Genomic DNA, 20,467 nt, shown 5'->3' on the forward strand with positions numbered 1-20,467 from the left:
GTGATGGCGCTCGATGCTGCTGTTGTGATGAATCAGTTCCGCACAGCTCGCCCTGACAAACGCTACCTGCAGCACTTGAGGTGGGTGTTCCATTCATGACATCAAGCAGACCCCCCCTCCCCCGCTCGAACCAGTAAAAGCACCGGGGGCTTTCCCAGCTCCGAAACAGGGGCAGCCTTCGTCAGGCTGAGGTGGGGGGCATTCCCAGTTGCCCCATGAGTAGACTTGGTGTGAATGGTAATCCACGTGTCCAGCCACCCTTGGCCGCTTGGTTTCCCTTCCTGTTTCCGTTGCCTGTAGAGCTCTGGTTCAGGCTTCGTTTGACTGTTTTTCTTTGTCCCCAGCTGCAACAATGGGGTTTTTCCATCGCGAATTCCCTGAACTGACACGTTCGGAAGAAGCAAAGGAGGAAACTTAAGGGGAGATTTAAGGGGGGATGTGAGGAGAAAACTTTTTACCCAGAGGGTGGTGACGGTCTGGAATGCACTGCCTGGGAGGGTGGTGGAGGCGGGTTGCCTCACATCCTTTAAAAAGTACCTGGATGAGCACTTGGCACGTCATAACATTCAAGGCTATGGGCCAAGTGCTGGTCAATAGGGTTAGGGTAGGTAGGTCAGGTGTTTCTCACGTGTCGGTGTAGACTCGATGGGCCGAAGGGCCTCTTTGGCACTGTGTGATTCTGTGAGATGCAGGAGTCTGGGGTGGGGGGGCCACCTGAGGTTTGCTGCTGACACAAGTGGGGGCTTCTCTCCCCAAAGAAACATTACAGTAGATTCCCCCCAACCCCCCTCAGGCACCATCCCCCTCCCTCCCCTCTCCCAGCTGTGTGTGAATGCTTGGCTAATTCTTATTGTTAACGTTGTTCTTCAGAAGCAACTGGATTAACATATTTTCTCTTAATTCACTCTGAAATTATGGGTATTGCTGGCTGGGCCAGCATTTATTGCCCATCCCTAATTGCCCTTGAGAAGGTGGTGGGTGAGCTGCCTTCTTGAACCGCTGCAGTCCGTGTGGTGTAGGTACACCCACAGTGCTGTTAGGCAGGGAGTTCCAGGATTTTGACCCAGCGACAGTGAAGGAACGGCGATATATTTCCAAGTCAGGATGGTGAGTGACTTGGAGGGGAACTTCCAGGTTGTGGTGTTCCCATCTATCTGCTGCCCTTGTCCTTCTAGATGATGGTGGTCGTGGGTTTGGAAGTTGCTGTCAAAGGAGCCTTGGCGAGTTCCTGCAGTGCATCTTGTAGATGGTACACACACTGCTGTCACTGTGCGTCAGTGGTGGAGGTCGCAGGTTTGGAAGGGGCTGTTCAAGAGGATGTCATGTTTTCCTGCTATTAAATGGAAGGCATGTCAGGGTGTTCCAGAACTACCCTGCCAAGGAACCAGTGAGCCAAACGCACCCCTTTACTCTGTATCTAACCCCGTGCTGTACCTGTCCTGGGAGTGTTTGATGGGGACAGTATAGAGGGAGCTTTACTCTGTATCTAACCCCGTGCTGTACCTGTCCCGGGAGTGTTTGATGGGGACAGTGTAGAGGGAGCTTTGCTCTGTATCTAACCCGTGCTGTACCTGTCCTGGGAGTGTTTGATGGGGACAGTGTAGAGGGAGCTTTACCCTGTATCTAACCCCATGCTGTACCTGTCCTGGGAGTGTTTGATGGGGACAGTATAGAGGGAGCTTTACTCTGTATCTAACCCTGTGCTGTACCTGTCCTGGGAGTGTTTGATGGGGACAGTGTAGAGGGATCTTTGCTCTGTATCTAACCCGTGCTGTACCTGTCCTGGGAGTGTTTGATGGGGACAGTGTAGGGGGAGCTTTACCCTGTATCTAACCCCGTGCTGTACCTGTCCTGGGAGTGTTTGATGGGGACAGTATAGAGGGAGCTTTACTCTGTATCTAACCCTGTGCTGTACCTGTCCTGGGAGTGTTTGATGGGGACAGTGTAGAGGGAGCTTTACTCTGTATCTAACCCTATGCTGTACCTGTCCTGGGAGTGTTTGATGTGGACAGTGTAGAGGGAGTTTTACTCTGTATCTAACCCCGTGCTGTACATGTCCTGGGAGTGTTTGATGGGGACAGTGTAGAGGGAGCTTTACTCTGTATCTAACCCCGTGCTGCACCTATCCTGGGAGTGTTTGATGGGGTCAGTGTAGAGGGAGCTTTACTCTGTATCTAACCCCGTGCTGTACCTGTCCTGGGAGTGTTTGATGGGGACAGTGTAGAGGGAGCTTTACTCTGTATCTAACCCCGTGCTGTACCTGTCCTGGGAGTGTTTGATGGGGACAGTGTAGAGGGAGCTTTACTCTGTATCTAACCCCGTGCTGTACCTGTCCTGGGAGTGTTTGATGGGGTCAGTGTAGAGGGAGCTTTACTCTGTATCTAACCCTGTGCTGTACCTGTCCTGGGAGTGTTTGATGGGGACAGTATAGAGGGAGCTTTACTCTGTATCTAACCCCGTGCTGTACCTGTCCTGGGAGTGTTTGATGGGGTCAGTGTAGAGGGAGCTTTACTCTGTATCTAACCCTGTGCTGTACCTGTCCTGGGAGTGTTTGATGGGGACAGTGTAGAGGGAGCTTTACTCTGTATCTAACCCTGTGCTGTACCTGTCCTGGGAGTGTTTGATGGGGACAGTGTAGAGGGAGCTTTACTCTGTATCTAACCCTGTGCTGTACCTGTCCTGGGAGTGTTTGATGGGGACGGTGTAGAGGGAGCTTTACCCTGTATCTAACCCCGTGCTGTACCTGTCCTGGGAGTGTTTGATGGGGACAGTATAGAGGGAGCTTTACTCTGTATCTAACCCTGTGCTGTACCTGTCCTGGGAGTGTTTGATGGGGACAGTGTAGAGGGAGCTTTACTCTGTATCTAACCCTATGCTGTACCTGTCCTGGGAGTGTTTGATGTGGACAGTGTAGAGGGAGTTTTACTCTGTATCTAACCCCGTGCTGTACATGTCCTGGGAGTGTTTGATGGGGACAGTGTAGAGGGAGCTTTACTCTGTATCTAACCCCGTGCTGCACCTATCCTGGGAGTGTTTGATGGGGTCAGTGTAGAGGGAGCTTTACTCTGTATCTAACCCCGTGCTGTACCTGTCCTGGGAGTGTTTGATGGGGACAGTGTAGAGGGAGCTTTACTCTGTATCTAACCCCGTGCTGTACCTGTCCTGGGAGTGTTTGATGGGGACAGTGTAGAGGGAGCTTTACTCTGTATCTAACCCCGTGCTGTACCTGTCCTGGGAGTGTTTGATGGGGACAGTGTAGAGGGAGCTTTACTCTGTATCTAACCCCGTGCTGTACCTGTCCTGGGAGTGTTTGATGGGGACAGTATAGAGGGAGCTTTACTCTGTATCTAACCCTGTGCTGTACCTGTCCTGGGAGTGTTTGATGGGGACAGTATAGAGGGAGCTTTACTCTGTATCTAACCCCGTGCTGTACCTGCCCTGGGAGTGTTTGATGGGGACAGTGTAGGTTTATCACAGTTTCTGATGTGTCAGTGTTGTGTTTTTGCAGCCAGGTGATTGGAGTATTTTACCGAACTGCCAGTCTCCTGGAGAAGGGGATCAAGCCTGTATTTGTGTTCGATGGACCAGCCCCAAGAATGAAGTTTCGAGTGGTCAGTATCATTGTCTCCAGTTTAGACACTCTTTGTCACAACTGCCAAGCTGATCCTCACATAAACAGTGAGATAATCCCCACTGGCTGAAGCGCTGGGTGGGAATGTGCCACAAAAGTGTAGAAATCTTAGACTTGTGCATTTTCAGTCCTGAAACATCACCTCCTTTTCTGATGATTTGGGCCCTGTGGCATAGATGTATTGTCACTGGGCTGGTAATCCAGAGACCCAGGGTAATGCTCTGGGGATCCGGGTTCGAATCCCGCCAGGGCAAATGGTGGAATTTCAATTCAATAAAAATCTGGAATTAAAAGTCTAATGATGACCATGAAACCATTGCCGATTGTTGTAAAAACCCATCTGGTTCACTAATGTCCTTTAGGGAAGGAAATTACCGTCCTTACCTGGTCTGGCCTACATGTGACTCCAGACCCACAGCAATGCCCTCTGAACAAGGGCAATTAGGGATGGGTAATAAATGCTGGCCCAGCCAGTGATGCCCACATCCCAGGAATGAATGATAGAGATAGTTTTGTGTATCAGTATTTTGCACTGACAATTACAGCTCTGCTGCTGCTGTGGTGGTTACCAGACAAGGTCATGGGTTCAAATTCCAATGCAAACAAGGGAAATAGGTGCAACAGTAGGCCACTCGGCCCCTTTGAGACTGCTCTCCCATTCGATATGGTCATGCCCAATCTTCTACCTCAATTCCCGCTTCCCGCACTATCCCCATTTCTCTTAATTCCCTTAGGACTCAAAAATCTATCAATCTCTGACTTGAATGTAGCCAGGAACTGAGCATCCACAACCCTCTGGGGTAGAGAATTCCAAAGATTCACAACCCTGTGAGCGAAGTAATTTCTCCTCATCCCAGTCCTGAATGACCGGCCCCTTATCCTGAGACTGTGTAGATCTTTTCCCTGACCAGCAGAAACAATCTCTCAGCATCCACCTTCTCAAGCCCCTCAAGAATATTTCGGTGAGATCACCTCTCATTCTTAAACTCCAGAGAATGCAGGCCTGGTCCACTCAACCGGTCCTCATCCCAGGAACCAGTCTCATGAACCTTTGTTGAACTTCCCCCTGGAGCAGGTAATCGCAACAGCACGGAAAGCCGGACAGGTGGCTGAGGTGGTGGTGAGGGAGCATTTTAGCAATAGTGACCACAACATGGTACAGTTTAAATATGTTATGGACAAAGAAATAGACAAGTTGCAAAAAAATGTTTTGGATTAGGGGAGAGCGGATTTTAGTAAAATAAGGCAGGATCTGGCCAAGGTAGACTGGGAACAGCTACTTGTGGGGAAATCTACAGAGGAGCAGTGGGGGGTGTTCAAACAGGAAATGGGGAAGGTACAGACTCAACATGTTCCCCCTAGGGTGATAGGAAGGAGTAACAAGCCCAGAGAACCAGGGATGACTAGAGATATTCAGGATACGATGAGAAGGAAAAGAGAGGTTTTTAGCAGGTACAAGGGAAGCAAATCAGCAGAGGCATTAGTGGAGTACAGAAAGTGCAGGGTGGAGCTTAAGAAAGCAATGAGGAGATCAAAGAGGGGATATGAGAAAGCTCTGGCTGGTAAAAGTAGGGAAAATCCCAAGATATTCTATAAGTATATCAATGGGAAGAGGATAACCAGGGAAAGAGTAGGGCCCATTAGGGACCAAGGGGACAATCTATGGGTGGAGCCAGAGGACATCGCTAGAGTGTTGAATGAATACTTCACATCCGTCTTCACTCAAGAGAATGAGGATGAAGGTGTGGAACTCGGGAAGAGAGACTGCGAGGTTCTTGAGCAAATTGATATAGGGAGTGACAAGGTATTGGAGGTGTTGGCAGGCTTAAAAGTGGACAAATCTCCAGGTCCAGATGATTTGTGTCCCAGACTGCTGAGGGAGGCAAGGGCGGAGATCGCAGGGGCTCTGACCCAAACTTTTAATTCCTCTCTGGCCACGGGGGAGGTGCCAGAGGACTGTAGAACAGCTAATTTGGTTCCGCTATTTAAGAAGGGTTGTAGAGATAAGCCAGGGAACTACAGGCCAGTGAGTCTCACATCAGTGGTAGGGAAACTATTGGAGAAAATTCAGAAGGAGAGAATCTATCTCCACTTGGAGAGGCAAGGTTTGATCAGGGATAGTCAACATGGCTTTGTCAGAGGGAGGTCATGCCTAACAAATTTGATTGAATTTTTTGAGGAGGTGACCAGGTGTGTAGATGAGGGTAGTGCAATTGATGTAGTTTATATGGATTTCAGCAAAGCCTTTGACAAGGTTCCACATGGGAGACTTATAAAGAAAGCAAATGCACATGGGATACAGGGTAATTTGATAAAGTGGATTCAAAATTGGTTTAGTTGTAGGAGACAGAGGGTGATGACAGAAGGATGCTTTAGTGACTGGAAGCCAGTGTCCAGTGGCGTACCACAGGGATCTGTGCTCGGTCCCCTATTATTTGTCATTTATATAAACGACATAGATGACTATGTGGGGGGTAGGATTAGTAAGTTTGTGGATGACACAAAGATTGACCGGGTAGTTAACAGTGAGGTTGAGTGTCTTGGGCTACAGGAAGATATAGAAGGGATGGTCAAATGGGCAGATAAGTGGCAGATGGAATTTAACCCTGAAAAGTGTAAGGTGATACACTTTGGAAGGAGTAATTTGACAAGGAAGTATTCAATGAACGGCATGACACTAGGAAGTTCTGAGGAACAAAGGGACCTTGGCATGTGTGTCCATAGATCTCTGAAGGCAGAGGGACATGTTAGTGGGGTGGTGAAAAAGGCATATGGGACACTTGCCTTTATCAATCGAGGCATAGACTACAAAAGTAGGGAGATCATGTTGGAGTTGTATAGAACCTTGGTGAGGCCACAGCTGGAGTACCGTGTGCAGTTCTGGTCGCCACATTATAGGAAGGATGTGATTGCACTGGTGGGGGTGCAGAGGAGATTCACCAGGATGTTGCCTGGGATGAAACATTTAAGTTATGAAGAGTGGTTGGATAGACTTGGGTTGTTTTTGTTGGAGCAGAGAAGACTGAGGGGCGACCTGATCGAGATGTACAAGATTATGAGGGGCATGGACAGGGTGGATAGGGAGCAGCTGTTCCCCTTAGTTGAAGGGTCAGTCACAAGGGGGCATAAGTTCAAGGTGAGGGGCAGGAGGTTTAGGGGGAATGTGAGGAAAAACCTTTTTACCCAGAGGGTGGTGACGGTCTGGAATGCACTGCCTGGGAGGGTGGTGGAGGCGGGTTGCCTCACGTCCTTTAAAAAGTACCTGGATGAGCACTTGGCACATCATAACATTCAAGGCTATGGGCCAAGTGCTGGTAAATGGGATTAGGTAGGTAGGTTAGGTGTTTCTCACGTGTTGGTGCAGACTCGATGGGCCGAAGGGCCTCTTCTGCACTGTGTGAGTCTGTGAATCTAGTCACCTGTGATCTGCACCAAATGGTGTTGGATTATCATTCGAAACGATGAAGAGAAATTCGCATCGAAATTTTCTATAATGCCTTCCATCAGCTGAGGATGTCCCATAGTGCTCACCAGTCAGTGAAGAACTTGTGAACTCTACGCACTGCTGTGATGTAGTGTTCAGCTGTAATGTAGGGGTCAGTGCTGGGGCCTCAGATATTTACAATCTATATCAATGATTTGGATGAAGGGATTGAAGGAACAGTGGCTAAATTTGTTGATGACACAAAGACTGGTAGGAGAGCAAATTGTTGAGAGGACATAAAGAGTCTGCAAAGATAGATAGACAGGATTAGTGAGTGGGCAGAAATTTGGCAGATGGAGAATAATGTGGGAAAATGGGAACTTGCCCACTTTGGCAGGAAGAATGGAAAAGCAGCAAATGATTAAACTGGAGAAAGATCGCAGAACTCTGCGGTACAGAGGGATCTGGGTGTCCTGGTACATGGATCAGGAAAGGTTAGTCTGCAGGTGCAGCAAGTGATTAGGAAGGAAAATGGAATATTATTGGTTATTGCAAGAGGAATGGAATATAAAAGTAAGATGTTTTGCTTCAGCTGTACAGGGCATTGAGACCACATCTAGAGTACAGTGTACGCTGTTGGGTTCCTTACTTAAGAAAGAAGGTTCACTCGGCTGATACCTGGGATGGTGGTGGCGGGGGTTGGGGGTGGGGGGGGTGGGGATTATCTTATGAGGAAAGGTTGGACAGGTTGGGCCTGTATCCATTGGAGTTTAGAAGAATGAGAGGTGATCTTACAGAAACATAGAAGATCCTGAGGGGACTGGATAGACTGGGTACTGACAGGATGTTTCCTCTTGTGGGAGAGACCAGAACTTGGTGGCATAGAACTGGAGCGGGAGTGAGACTGCGTGTGTGTGTGTGTGAGTGGAAGACAAATCCATGACCCTGTGTGTCAAAGGTGATAGTGTTACCAGGGTAGGGACAGCACGTACGGGTTACAGGTGAGAGAGCCTGGGTTAATGCCTAAAAAAAAACGCCTAGTTCACTAATGACCTTCTTCCCTGGGCAGGTGCAGTTCACACAAAGGAGATTATGAAGCAGCCTAGAAAGCCACCCCAGGAGTATGAATCGTGAGTTGTGTGTGAACTCACACCCAGGCCTGGATTTTCACCCACGTGTTGGGTGCTCAGAGTCGGTAGAATTCCCAGCTCCATGAACCTGACCTCCAAAAATGGCAGCCTGAGCTTCAGATTTCCGGTCTAGGGGGTGGGGGTGGGGGTGGCGGGGGTGGGGGGAGCGGGGGGGAGGGGGCGATGGGTGGGCTATAATAGAAGGCAGGGTGGGCGACCCCGGAAGCAGTAAGATGCCAGGGGGGTGCAGGGTGGTGGTCTGGCCTGAATTGGGTGACTCAGGTGCAGGTAAAAAGCGGGCCTTCTGAAAGGCCGATTTTAGAGGTTGACCATCAATGATGAGCCTTAAAGGAGACGTCGTTGAGATGTCAGGTGAGTGTCTAAGCTCTAAATGTCCAACTGTTAACTGAGCCTGGAACAGACGGCCCATCATGGGCTTCCCCTCTGGGAGAACTGTCTGTGTTGCTGCCCATTCAAAGTGGGTTCACAAGACACAGCCATGAAGATGGCATCGTCTCCCCACCACGACCTGGCACAGGAGGTAGAAATTAATACAAAGAAGAAAAAGCACGCTTATGACAGGTGTCAGGTAGGAAATACAACTGAGAACCAAGAGGAATGCAGAAGGTTCAGAGGGGAGGTGAAAACGCATATTAATAAGGATAAGCCCAGCAATGACAGACCAGTCAGTTTAACTTCATCAACATTCTAGAAACAGTTATTCAGGATAGAATCAGTCGTCACATGGCAAAATATGGGTTGATAAGGAAGATCCAGCCTGGATATCTAAAGGGGAAATCATGTTTAACTAACTTGCTGGAGTTTTTTGAAGAGGTAACAGAAAAGGTCGATGAGGGTAATGCTGTTGATGTGGTGCACATGGACTTTCAAAAGGCATTTGACACAGTGCCACACAACAGACTTGTGAGAAAAGTTATTGCTCATGGAATAAAAGGGACATTAGCAACGCGGATACAAAATTGGCTGAAAAATAGGAAGCAGATAGTAATGATCAATGGATATTTTTTGGGCTGGAGGAAGGTTTGTCGTGGAGTTCCCCAGGGGTCGGTATTGGGACCCTTGCTTTTCCTGATATATATTAATGATCTAGATCTTGGTGTGCAGGGGACAATTTCAAAGTTTGTGGATGATACGAAGCTTGGGAGTGTTGTGAACTGTGAGGAGGATGGTGTAGAACTTCAACAGGACATAGACAAGTTGGTGGAGTGGGCAGATAGGTGGCAGATGAAGTTCAATGCGGTGAAGTGTGAGGTGATGCATTTTGGTAGGAAGAACATGGACAGACAATATAAAATAAGGGGTGAAATTTTGAAGGGGGTGCAGGAGCAGAAAGACCTGGGTGTATATGTGCATAGATCATTGAAGGTGGCAGGACAGGTGGAGAGCGCAGTTAATAAAGCAGATAGTATCCTGGGCTTTATTATTAGGGTCATAGAGTACAAGAGCAAGGAGGCTATGCTGAATTGAAATAAGACACTGGTTAGATCTCAGCTGGAGTATTGTGTACAGTTCTGGGCACCACATTATAGGAAGGATGTGAACACATGGGAGAGAGTGCAGAAGAGGTTTACAGGAATGGTTCCAGCGATGAGAAACTTCAGTTATGAGGAAAGATTGGACTATTTCCATTATTTTTAAATCTATAGCTGTAATACCCTGTCAGTCTTTCCACACCACCCCCACTAGAGCTGTACCTTGAGTGTCCTGCCATCCATTCTTAATTAGCACATTCTCTTAGATAATATCACCACCTTTTACACGTCTTTGTTCCTTTTGTCTGTGACATCTTTTGATTATCTGCTCCTATCACTGCTTGCTTGTCCCCACAACCACCCCACCCTCAACTTCTCTCTCCCCCCACCCCCCACCCCCACCTTAAACCAGCTTATATTTCACCCCTCTCCTAACTACACTCAGTTCTGTTGAAGGGTCGTGTGGACCCGAAACGTCAACTCTTTTCTTCTCCACCGATGCTGCCAGACCTGCTGAGTTTTTCCAGGTAATTCTGTTTTTGTTATAGATTGGAGAGGTTGGGACTGTTCTCCTTGGAGAGAAGGCGGCTGAGAGGAGATTTGATAGAGATGTTCAAAATCATGAGGGGGCTGGACAGAGTAGATAGGGAGAAGCTGTTCCCACTCGTAAAAGGATCAAGAACGAGAGGGCACAGATTTAAAGTGATTTGCAAAAGAAGCAAATGTGACATGAGAAAAAGCTTTTTCACACAACGAGTGGTTCAGGTCTGGAATGCGCTGCCTGGAAGTGTGGTGGAGGCAGGTTCAATCGAGGCATTCAAGAGGGCATTAGATGATTATTTGAATAGAAACAATGTGCAGGGGTACGGGGAAAAGGCAGGGCAATGGCACTAGGTCATAATGCTCATTTGGAGAGCCGGTACAGACACAATGGGCTGAATGGCCTCTTTCTGTGCCATTAAAATCCTGTGATTCTGTGCTATTGTCGTTCCCAGTTGAAAAAGGTGATGAACGCCATGGAGATGACCCAGACTGGAGTGGGCCAGCTGGGCTGAGAACCACTCGCTCGGTTGAACAGACGCCCATGGAGATTACCGGGATGTGGGAGCAGCTGTGAGTTGGTGAATTGCCGGTGGCTGGTGTTGAAACCACCTTGGCACTGGGTGGTAATGGTGGGGGTCATGATGTCAGTTCACTGAGCAGGATGGGATGTTGGCATGAGAGGGAGTGGAAGGACGGTTAGAGGCAGGGATGTTTATCAGAGCGTACTTTCACAATCAGAAAAGCCGCACCAATATAACTCCTTCTGTGTCTCACACAGGCCCCAGCTCTGCTCACCCACCCCTGCCCCCAGGCCCAGATCACCCCTCGGGCACCAAGAGGAGGAAGAGGTGTCCGAGGAGGGGGTGTCACACCCGACTGGTCCACACTCCGCTAACTCAAATGGCAGCACATCGGAGGGATGTAGCACGCAGGTAGAGTCGATGGCACAGGGTGGCACAGAGGAGGTGTCAGAGTCAGAGACGTCTGTGCACAACCCCCTCCCACCCCCCCTCTCACAGTCGGGGGAGGAAAGGCACGATGATGCCCCTCTGGGCAGGATTGTGGAGCCTCAGGAGTCACCATTCGGGTCACAGTGGTTGTCCAGTCAGGAGCGGATGTGTGGACATCTGGCAGAGTTCCCTGAGGCAGTGAGAGCTCTTGGACTGCAAATGGAGGGGTCCATCACCGACATGAGCTCCACATTGTCCCCGGGGGCTTGACCGGATGAGCTCTGACCGTGAGAGATTGGCCGATCTCAGGGAGAGACACGAGCAGCAGGTCTCGGAGTTGACGCAAGAGCAGAGTCTCAGCCAGGGGAGGGTGCAAGTTTCCCTCAGGTTAGCCTGGGTCAGTCCACTCGGAGTGTGGGCGCTGACGCCCACTGAGGAGCTGTGGACCCTTAGGGCAGTCACACGTTGGGCACAGCAGTCGCTGGATTGGACAACCGCTGCAGAGCAGCAGGCAGGCCCAGCAGCCTCACCTGTAGGCCAGCCCTGAGCTGTGGGGGGGTGGGGGGTGACTGACGAGGGGGGGGGGAAGGTACCGAGTGCTCCCCAAACCCCCCTCACCCTCCTCCACCTCCTCAGCCCCTCCACCCGTGCCCTGAGCCCTCCTCTGCTCCACATGTGCCAGTGACCAGGGCTGCCCACACAGAGCCCCCAGCCTGAAGGAGGCAGGCCCCCAGCGAGTGCCTGCACAGCAAGGCTAACCACCACACTCCACATTGCCGCTCAGAGCCTGCCTCCACCTCCTCCGAGGCAACCCGAGGGGGAGGGCAGGGTGGGGGCACTCTGTCGGAGTTAGCAAGAGTGACGGGCACCATCTCACCTCGAGCACTAATGGCCTCCCCACTTCCCACACTGTATTTAGCACATTCAGGTAGCTCTTTAATATATTTACAAACACTCATAGGTGACTCGGTGTCTGTTTATAAACTACAGAACATGAGAAATAGGAGCAGGATTAAACCACACATCCCACCGAGCCTTCTCCGCTATTCTATGCCATCGTGGCCGATCTTCTACCTCAACACCATCTCCCCACACTATCCCCATACCCCTTAGTGTCACTAGTATCTGGAAACCTATCGAACTCTGTCTTGAACGTACTCAATGGTTGAACCTCCACAGCCTCTGGGGTAGAGAGTTCCAAAGATTCACCACCCCCTGAGTGAAGAAATTCCTCCTTATCTCAGCCCTAAATGACCTGCCCCTTATTCTGATTCTGTGCCCCCTGGTTCTAGACCCCCCAGCAAGGAGAAACATCCTTCCTGCATCTCCCCTGTCAAGCCCTGGAAAAACTCTGTACACTTTTGTTGCACAGTTGTGGGCTCTTCCTGTGCAATATTCCTTACCTGCCATGAATTTGGCACATACAACCCTATCAGCATGTAGAGGGGGTAACGCCTTAAAGCCATGTCACTCTCCGCATTGTGGCCATGGTTTGATTATGGACAAGATGGCAGCTTTGGCACCTCATTTTGAGGTATTGGTGTTTATGTGAGGGGGCAGGTTGTGAGGGGTTTTTTTAACCAGGCCTGTTTGTGATACGATGAAGCCCCTGTTTGCAATGGTGTAGGTTCCAGGTTTCAGCCATTTCAATGTAACTCAGTCAAACTCCTGAATGTTGATTCTCTCTGTTGTGTGGGGGGGGTGGCCCTGGGTACTTGAGGAGTCGATGTACACATGGCTCTTTAGGCGGGAATGTGTCACCAGGGACCGGCCGATGGCAGTTGTAATATGGGAGGACCGTATGGGAATCTATTTCTCACAAGGACCGGTCTGGTGATGACCCCCTCCTCCTGCCCAGGGTCAGCCCTGGCTGTGTGACCACGCCTCCCAGCTGCTCTGCCATTGGAGGCCTCCTCCTCTTCCTCATCCCTTTGAGGGTCATCGGAATGGACAGAGGCTTCCTCCTCCTCCTCCTCCTCCTCTTCCTCATCCTCAGAGGTTGGAGCTCTGCCCAAGCCTTCGTCGCCATGGGTTTGTAACCCCCTCAGCTGTGCGGTGTTGGGCAGCACACCACCACCACTATCCTTGCTACCCTTAGCTGGGGCAGATAGCAGAGCCCTCCAGCTGAGCCATCAAGGTACCCGAGGTGCACCTTTAGAAGGTTGGTGGCCTGCTCTGCGCTGCTCCAGGTGGAGCAATGGCTGCCCGGTCTCCGTTGCTGGGCTCCTGGAGGGGGTCAGTATCCAAGTCCTTTAAAGGGTAGCCCTTGTCCCCCTGGAAGCCAACCAACCACGGATCTGCGTCGGTGGCTGAAGTAGTTGAGGGATTTGGGAACCCCTCAATACGAAGGAGTGGTAGAAGGACTTCCTGTTGACAAAGCGGGGAGCCCATGGCGTGGTGGTATTGTCGCTGGAGACCCAGGGTAATCCTCCGGGGACCCGGGTTCGAATCCCGCCAGGGCGGATGGTGGAATTTGAAAATCTGATGGTGACCACGGAACCGTTGCTGATTATCACAAAAACCCAACTGGTTCCTTTTGGGAAGGAAATCTGCCATCCTTACCCGGTCTGGCCTACATGTGACTCCAGACCCAAAGCCATGTGGTTGACTCTTAAATGCATGAATTGAATAATAATAAAAAACGCCCACATGTTGAGCTGCGGCCTATATGGCAACATGGGTGCAATCGATAACCCCCCCCTGTAGCTGAGGGAAGCCACTAACGGAGTAAAGGCTGTGGCTGTCTGTGTCTGGGGGGGATGAATGTGACTAGCAGACAGGGCATTGGTTACACTCTTGGTGCAGCCGTGTGCTGCTGACTGGGATATACCAGGCTGGCCTCCCGCTGATCTCCCAATAGAGCCTGAGGTATAAACACTGAGAGAGAGAGTTACCCACAGAGCCTGGGGGTGGGGGGTGGTCGATGGATCGTGGTCCGAGTTGCAGCTGGGCCAAGCCACAGACGTCTGGCACCACCTCACAGCCTAGCCTCAGTCGCTTTTGACACCGGTTCTCCGTCACGTTGAGCTGGGATGTCCTGGGTCTGTCACTCCCATCCCACGGGGCAGTACCTGGTCGTCCTGCCTCTCCTCCTCCTCCTTCCTGGGGCGTGGGTAGCAGCCTCTCCCCCCACTGACCCTTGTGCCCTCCCTCTGGCCCCTGGCTGCCCACAGCGACCGGCTGATACAGCCTCCACGTGCGAGGGTGCCACGCCCAACGTCTGTGCCCCTTGGTGCCCAGCGCAATGTGGCCCTTCTCCAGTAAACGCTCCTCCTGACTCCGAGGTGCATTGAGGGGCAAAGTAAAACAGCCTTGGGTTAAAGTGAGACAGTTTGAGAGTGGAGTTTCTGCCAATTCTGGGGCAGTTAAGACAAGTGAACCGCACGGGGGTCCCTGCACCTCATCCAAAGGGACTACCCGGGTTATCCAAAAAAATGCACAAAGCTCAGAGCAGGTTCACTCTGAGCAAGTCCGATTTCAGAGCCCCCCCTCCGCCCTGTGAGACCCACAACCCGACTGGAGGGGAGGGAGCCTTCCTCAGTGAAACCCACCCGCCCAAAAACCCGCCCCGTGTGAACGGTAGGCGCCACGTTTTGGGGGGCACGCGACTTGCGAACTTCCATCTGCGCACATGACGGAGAGAGAGAGGCTGTCTGTCTGCCGTTGCGGACGTTCAGGGCCCCGGAGTTTGGGGAGACGGTTGTGGCCTGTGTGACCAGCGGGTGGCAGCCTCGCTCCACTGGCACACGCACCTGCCCACCTCCGAAACCCAGAGTGAGCCAGTGATTCGAAAACCCCTTCACCTGTCCACCCCGTGGACCACCTACCGGTCCGACCCCACCCGCCTTCACATAGCACCGCAAACAATCCTCACCGGGGTCACCCAGAACTTACACAAACTGTAAATATCAGCTGCTCTTTCACTAAACAAAAACCGAATGGATTTATGTTTTTCTGAAAGGTCAGAAGTAAATTATTAATTCAGGCCAGAAACAACGATGCAGATATCCTGACGTTATAAACGATGATGCAATGGGAGAAAACATTTGTTCAGAAACAGCCTGTTATAAAATTATCTTTCATCTCTCGATCAAAGATCATCAAGAGGAGCAGAAATCTTCACTTAGGAGACGATGTTTTTGTCGGGTTGATGACGATGTGTACGCACACCGGGTGGGGGTGGGGGTGGGAGTGGGGGTGGGGGAGGTTGGCTGGTGTCACATGAACGCTGGGAGCGAGTGTTCCGGCATGTTCCCCCTTTTGACTGTGTCGGTATCCTAGACTAACACCCGTGTTCTGCTGAAGGTCATTAGGAAGGAAGCAGCAATGTGATAATGGCCAGGCTGCTGTCCTTTCCTGTTGATTGGGGGGTGAATACTGACCAGGACACCAGGGAGAACTCCCCTGCTCCTCTTCAAGATAGTGACACCACGTCCTTTATACCCACCCGAGCGGGCAGATAGGGGCATGGTCTAACGTCCAAATGATGGCACATCCGACAGTGCGGCACTCCCTCAGTACTGACCCTCTGACAGTGCGGCACTCCCTCAGTACTGACCCTCCGACAGTGCAGCACTCCCTCAGTACTGACCCTCTGACAGTGCAGCACTCCCTCAGTACTGACCCTCTGACAGTGCGGCACTCCCTCAGTACTGACCCTCCGACAGTGCAGCACTCCCTCAGTACTGACCCTCCGACAGTACGGCACTCCCTCAGTACTGACCCTCCAACAGTGCAGCGCTCCCTCAGTACTGACCCTCTGACAGTGCAGCACTCCCTCAGTACTGACCCTCTGACAGTGCTCTGTATCTAATCCTGTGCTGTACCTGCCCTGGGAGTGTTTGATGGGGACAGTGTAGAGGGAGCTTTACTCTGTATCTAACCCCGTGCTGTACCTGCCCTGGGAGAGTTTGATGGGGACAGTGTAGAGGGAGCTTTACTCTGTATCTAACCCCGTGCTGTACCTGTCCTGGGAGTGTTTGATGGGGACAGTGTAGAGGGAGCTTTACTCTGTATCTAACCCCATGCTGTACCTGTCCTGGGAGTGTTTGATGGGGACAGTGTAGAGGGAACTTTACTCTGTATCTAACCCCATGCTGTACCTGTCCTTGGTGTCTGAGATGGGAGGGTCTAGTGAAGCAATGTATGAGTCATTGTCACATTTCCCTCTACACTGTCCCCATCAAACACTCCCAGGACAAGTACAGCACGAGGTTAGATACAGTGCACTGTCAGAGGGTCAGTACTGAGGGAGTGCTGCACTGTCGGAGGGTCAGTACTGAGGGAGTGCTGCACTGTCGGAGGGTCAGTACTGAGGGAGTGCCGCACTGTCAGAGGGTCAGTACTGAGGGAGTGCTGCACTGTCAGAGGGTCAGTACTGAGGGAGTGCTGCACTGTCAGAGGGTCAGTACTGAGGGAGCGCTGCACTGTCGGAGGGTCAGTACTGAGGGAGTGCCGCACTGTCGGAGGGTCAGTACTGAGGGAGTGCTGCACTGTCAGAAGGTCAGTACTGAGGGAGTGCCGCACTGTCAGAGGGTCAGTACTGAGGGAGTGCTGCACTGTCAGAGGGTCAGTACTGAGGGAGTGCTGCACTGTCAGAAGGTCAGTACTGAGGGAGTGTTGCACTGTCAGAAGGTCAGTACTGAGGGAGTGTTGCACTGTCAGACGGTCAGTACTGAGGGAGTGTTGCACTGTCAGAAGGTCAGTACTGAGGGAGTGCTGCACTGTCAGAGGGTCAGTACTGAGGGAGTGCCGCACTGTCGGAGGGTCAGTACTGAGGGAGTGCTGCACTGTCAGAGGGTCAGTACTGAGGGAGTGCCGCACTGTCAGAGAGTCAGTACTGAGGGAGTGCTGCACTGTCAGAGAGTCAGTACTGAGGGAGTGCCGCACTGTCGGAGGGTCAGTACTGAGGGAGTGCCGCACTGTTTCAATGAAAGTGTCAGAATGTTAGTGATTCCAGTGTAAACACCTGGAAGTCGGTCAGTGCTCCTGTTCCCATGGTGATTGTGATCTCTATTCCCATATGGATCTCTCTCTGTGTTTACAGCTCTGTAAAAGGCGAGGCTGGACCCCTGTCACCAAACCTCAGGGAGCAACTTTTAAAGGTGAGCAAAGAGACAGGATACGTTTCAATCAGGTGGTTTTGGGAAATCTTCCCCTCGATTGTCTGTGAACGTTGCCTCGAAGATTCACTGGGGACTCACTGCTCCAGACTATTCTCTTCTCATTTCGGGCAACTCAACGTCTTTTATCCATCAATCCCCATCTCCATTATCCATCAATCCCCATCTCCATTATCCATCAATCCCCATCCCCATTATCCATCAATCCCCATCCCCATTACCCATCAATCAATCCCCATCCCATTACCCATCAATCCCCATCTCCAATTCCCATCAATCCCCATCCCCAATTCCCATCAATCCCCATCCCCATTACCCATCAATCCCCATTACCCAACAATCCCCATCTCCATTACCCATCAATCCCCATTACCCATCAATCCCCATCTCCATTACCCATCAATCCCCATTACCCATTAGTCCCCATCTCCATTATCCATCAATCCCCATCCCCATTATCCATCAATCCCCATCCCCATTACCCATCAATCCCCATTACCCATCAATCCACATCCCCATTATCCATCAATCCCCATCCCCATTATCCATCAATTTCCATCTCCATTATCCATCAATCCCCATTTCCATTATCCATCAATCCCCATTATCCATCAATCCCCATCCCCATTACCCATCAATCCCCATTACCCATCAATCCCCATCTCCATTATCCATCAATCCCCATTACCCATCAATCCCCATTATCCATCAATCCCCATTACCCATCAATCCTCATCCCCATTATCCATCAATCCCCATCCCCATTACCCATCAATCCTCATCCCCATTACCCATCAATCCCCATCTCCATTATTCATCAATCTCCACCCCCATTATCCATTAATATTCAATCACTGTCCACATTATCCATCAATGTCCACCTCAATCATCCATCAATCTCGATCCCCATTATCCATCAATATTCAGTGTCTGTCTCCATTATCCAGCAATTGCTGTCCCCATTATCCATCAATCTCCGTTCCGGTATCCCAGTCTCTGCCCTATGCTTTGTTCTGAAGCGTTTTTAATGAGTTTGGTGAGCGGTATTTGGTTTCTGTTCCTCTGCAGTGGGTGTTGCTGCTGACCCAGTTGGAATTGCTGAGGAGTCAGGTCCAGAGTGCGGAGAGGCACTGGAACGAGTGAGCTGTCCGACAGAGCGAGGGGTGAGGACAAAACAATAGAATTCAAACATGGAAATGCTTAGGTTTTGGGAATGTGATGAGGAAACTGGCGGTTGTGTCCCTATCTCCAAGACAGGACATCTCGGGATGTGGGATGGCGGGGAGTGGGGAGAGGGGTAGTGGTGGTAAAAGGTGCCCAGCCTGTCCCTTACCCATCCCCATGGGTATTTTACCCGAGATGGGGAAGGGGTCAGACTCCCACTCACTCATTGGCAAATGAAACCATCCAGTGGCCAATCAATGACCCTCTTCAGGACCTCTGCCCTTGGCAGCTGGGATTTCTCCTGTATCAGGAGGAGGCTGGTATCCATGCCACTCAATGAGAGCTGTTGGCCGGGGCCTGGGATGGGCTGGGGAGTGATTTATACGGTTCGGGCATTCTCTGCCACTCAGAACTTCATCCCCTTGCCCTGTCCTCATGGAATTTAAATTCAATTAAAAGTCTGGAATTGAAAGATAGTCTCAGTAATGGTGACCATGAAACTATCATCAATTGTTGTAAAAACCCATCTGGTTCACTAATGTCCTTTGGGGAAGGAACTCTACCGTCCTTACCTGGTCTGGGCTACATGTAACTCCAGACCCACAGCAATGTGCTTGACTCTTAACTGCCCTCTGAATTACCCTACTTGAGAGCGACAGTGTCCCTATTTCCCAATACAGAGCCTCTCTGAGAGTGACAGTGATTCCCGATATGGAGCCTCCTGGAGATGTGGGCTTCGCTGGCTGGGCCAGCATTTATTGCCCATCCCTAATTGCCCCTTGAGAAGGTGGTGGTGAGCTGCCTTCTTGAGCTGCTGCAGTCCATGTGGTGTAGGTACACCCACAGTGCTGTTAGGGAGGGAGTTCCAGGATTTTGACCCAGTGACAGTGAAGGAACGGCGATATGAGTACCTCTTGTAGATGGTACACACTGCTGCTACAGAGCGTGATATAGAGCCTGAGAGTGAGTGTATCCCTATTTACAATGTGGATCCTCTCTGGGAGTGGGTATGTCCACTTGCCAATATGTAGCTCCCTGGGAGTCAGTGTGTCCCTATTCCCAATATGGAGTCTCTCTGGGAGTGAGTGTGTCTCTATTCCCAATATGGAGCCTCTCTGGGAGTGAATGTGTCTCTATTCCCATTATGGAGCCTCTCTGGGAGTGAATGTGTCTCTATTCCCAATATGGAGCCTCTCTGGGAGTGAGTGTGTCTCTATTCCCAATATGGAGCATCTCTGGGAGTGAGTGTGTCTCTATTCCCAATATGGAGCATCTCTGGGAGTGAATGTGTCTCTATTCTCATTATGGAGCCTCTCTGGGAGTGAGTGTGTCTCTATTCCCAATATCGAGTCTCTCTGGGAGTGAGTGTGTCTCTATTCCCAATATGGAGCATCTCTGGGAGTGAATGTGTCTCTATTCCCATTATGGAGCCTCTCTGGGAGTGAATGTGTCTCTATTCCCATTATGGAGCCTCTCTGGGAGTGAGTGCGTCTCTATTCCCAATATGGAGCCTCTCTGGGAGTGAGTGTGTCTCTATTCCCAATATGGAGCCTCTCTGGGAGTGAGTGTGTCTCTATTCCCAATATGGAGCCTCTCTGGGAGTGAGAGTGTCTCTATTCCCAATATGGAGCATCTCTGGGAGTGAGTGCGTCCCTATTCCCAATATGGAGCCTCTCTGGGAGTGAGTGCGTCCCTATTCCCAATATGGAGCCTCTCTGGGAGTGAGTGTGTCTCTATTTCCAATAAGGAGCCTCTCTGGGAGTGAGTGTGTCTCTATTCCCAATATGGAGTCTCTCTGGGAGTGAGTGTGTCTCTATCCCCAATACGGAGTCTCTCTGGGAGTGAGTGTGTCTCTATTCCCAATATGGAGTCTCTCTGGGAGTGAGTGCGTCTCTATTCCCAATATGGAGTCTCTCTGGGAGTGAGTGCGTCTCTATTCCCAATATGGAGTCTCTCTGGGAGTGAGTGCGTCTCTATTCCCAATATGGAGCCTCTCTGGGAGTGAGTGTG

At 50.9% G+C, this 20,467-nt stretch overlaps 1 protein-coding gene across 2 annotated transcripts in view; it reads left to right on the forward strand.

The window, feature by feature from the left end:
* LOC144674656 (flap endonuclease 1-like) overlaps nt 1-20,467 on the forward strand; it is a 56,963-nt gene continuing 36,496 nt past the window's right edge. For both annotated transcript variants that reach the window (XM_078535912.1, XM_078535913.1), the window contains exons 1-4: nt 1-80; nt 3,509-3,611; nt 17,218-17,275; nt 18,362-18,456. In XM_078535912.1, coding sequence (XP_078392038.1) covers nt 4-80; nt 3,509-3,611; nt 17,218-17,275; nt 18,362-18,456 — 333 coding nt within the window. In that variant the 5' untranslated portion in view covers nt 1-3. The remainder of the gene's footprint in view (nt 81-3,508; nt 3,612-17,217; nt 17,276-18,361; nt 18,457-20,467) is intronic.

The sequence above is a fragment of the Cetorhinus maximus genome, chromosome 3 (genome assembly GCF_964194155.1).
Source record: "Cetorhinus maximus chromosome 3, sCetMax3.hap1.1, whole genome shotgun sequence".
Taxonomy (NCBI): domain Eukaryota; kingdom Metazoa; phylum Chordata; class Chondrichthyes; order Lamniformes; family Cetorhinidae; genus Cetorhinus; species Cetorhinus maximus.